Below are 2,500 nucleotides of genomic sequence, written 5' to 3'. Positions count from 1 at the left end.
GAGGAAAGACGAGATGGCGAACCAGGCAGAACACCAACAGCCCGCCCCCAAGAAACCGCGGCTGGTTTTCACAGACCTTCAGCGCCGTACTCTACAGGCTATTTTTAAAGTGAGTACCCACACAAACGCACAGAATACATAACTTCTTACCCTCTTGTGATCGATAGTAATTGCCCTCTTTCCCTCTCGATGTGCACAGGCAAATGAATATTGAGAGAGCCGCTACCGCTGCTTGTTAGCAGCGGCTAACTTTCGCGGTCGAAAGTGCATATTGCATACGTACAACTTCAAACTTGCACTCATCGTATTCGAATCGCGACGAATCGCGCCTATCCACCAATCGACAAACGTTTTTTTTTTTTTTTTTCCTTAAAAGATAGATTCTATTCCGAGTACAATGTTCTGACAATGAATATATAAACCTTGCACAGGAAATGAATACGTACATAAATAATATATAATTATACATTTATATATCTTATGTTTTTCAAACAGGTAACACACGGATAAATTCAATATAAACTGTTATTTGAATTTTTAATGTTAAACTTTCAAATTTACGAGAATAATAAAAGGGCATGTTTTTTTAAAAAAACATGACAAACCGAAATGCAAGTTTAATAAAAGAGCTAAAATTTTTACCTAAAACATTTTTGGCATTTATTTGTAAAATAAAATTAATTTTAAATATATTAAATTTGAAATTAACCATCTGTAAAAGTTATACGTTTATATTAGATTTATATTATATTTATTTATTATATTATATTTGTATTTATAGTTTATATTAGATTTTTATTATTACATTAAATTTTAACGTCTATCGGTACATTTTAAAGAGATAAAAAACGACAAAAAAATAATATAATACTTTTAAAAAGACAACGTATTTCTTATCAGATTTGCAATAAGAATAGACAAAATTTTTAGACAAGGTGAGGTAAGATGCATTAAAAACAACTGTTTGTGTTTATATCTAGTTGTTTGCGTTAGCCTTGAAGATAAGTAGAAAAATAAATTACCAGAGTAACCTGTGTGCGTGTACGTCAATATGTGTGTGAGTGTGTGTGTGTGTGTGTGTGTATATACGGTCTATTATTTTTAATATAAAAAGAAGAGTGAACAAAGAGAGTCTTTCGAAGAATGCCTCTCCGTGTTCTCACGTGGAGAAAAACACACGTTCCCTGTAGATGTGTGCCCTATAGATACCTGAAATTCAGTTGCGCGCGTCAACCGACAGCGCGCACTCCGCGCGACTATCGATCGGTCTTGAATAATTTCGCGGCCGGTTCTTTACTTATGCGCTTCGTATTCCAGCCCGCTGATTGTAACGCCGTTGCCGTCGCCGCATTTCAAGAATGGCCATTCGTATTATTTGTTTCCTCATTAACGTCCGTGAAAAAATTAGCCCTGTCAGGAGCGTGTGTGCACGTGTGTGTGTGTGTTTTCAGGGTTTTTTTTGGGGATGTCGACGTAATTACGTTACTCGATAACGATGTTGACATGAATAATGTAATAAACGGATATGCGAGAATATTTGGACATTTTTATAATGTCGCCGACACCAAAAGCAAAAGCAGGAATCTCAAAAAACGGTGATAATTATTGTGGTCTAGTGTTTATTAAATATTGTAATAATTAAGTGTAATGTAAAAGTCTCTCTCTCTCTCTATCTTTCATACTTTATTTATTTATTTATTTATATTATAGTATTGTAGTTTTAAAATTATATTTTCAAAAAAAAAACTTTTATTATGTAAAAAGATTAAATTTTTCTGTACGAGTGTATAAAAAGCAGTTTGTTTTTCACGATAGTTATTATTATTTTTATATATATATATATATATATATATATATATATATATATATATATATATATATACATATGTATTGGTGTATCGAAATGTATCGAACCTTAAATTACCTTATTTAGGGAGCACTCATTGTGATGTAATAGATGCATCATTTGATTGGCGATATTGAAGAATTGAAAGATAACGTGATATTTTCAATTCGCCAAATGCGAGATCGATCGAATTCGATATGTAATCGGCTACATCGGTTACATTCGCGGCTATTACAACTATGATTACAATCAGCGCGGACGCATCGCGAAACAATGAAATGTGATAACTCGTTTCCGATGGCGATAAATTATCGTATAAATAGGGCGGCACGCGCTCGCTTTTGCGAAATTGCCTTTTCTGCGAAATCAACTTTTCTGCTTTGTCACAAAACCGATTGCCTTTAGATCGAATAGAATTTTTTTTTCGCGATTGACGAGGGAGGGAGGGAGGGAGGGAGGGAAGGGGGCGGGGGGAGATGCACGGAGTATTACTCTTAATGATCAATTTTTTCGGCACGCGCGTGCGTTTGTCGTTCATATCAAATGTGATAAATCCCAACGAATCGTTCGATTGGCCGGATTATTGACGCGATATTTCATCGGACGGTAATTCAGAATACGATTTGCAGCAGAATCGCGCGAAGGAATCTTTCG

At 34.8% G+C, this 2,500-nt stretch overlaps 1 protein-coding gene across 4 annotated transcripts in view; it reads left to right on the top strand.

The window, feature by feature from the left end:
* The window catches only part of LOC140673814 (uncharacterized), a 79,576-nt gene that overhangs the window by 64,958 nt on the left and 12,118 nt on the right, over positions 1-2,500 (top strand). For all 4 annotated transcript variants that reach the window (XM_072907004.1, XM_072907003.1, XM_072907005.1 and 1 more), the window contains one exon: positions 1-109. This exon is cut by the window's left edge and continues 7 nt beyond it. In XM_072907004.1, coding sequence (XP_072763105.1) covers positions 1-109 — 109 coding nt within the window. The remainder of the gene's footprint in view (positions 110-2,500) is intronic.

Source organism: Anoplolepis gracilipes, chromosome 15, assembly GCF_047496725.1.
Source record: "Anoplolepis gracilipes chromosome 15, ASM4749672v1, whole genome shotgun sequence".
NCBI classification, from domain to species: Eukaryota; Metazoa; Arthropoda; class Insecta; order Hymenoptera; family Formicidae; genus Anoplolepis; species Anoplolepis gracilipes.
This window is presented reverse-complemented; position numbering and strand designations above follow the sequence as displayed.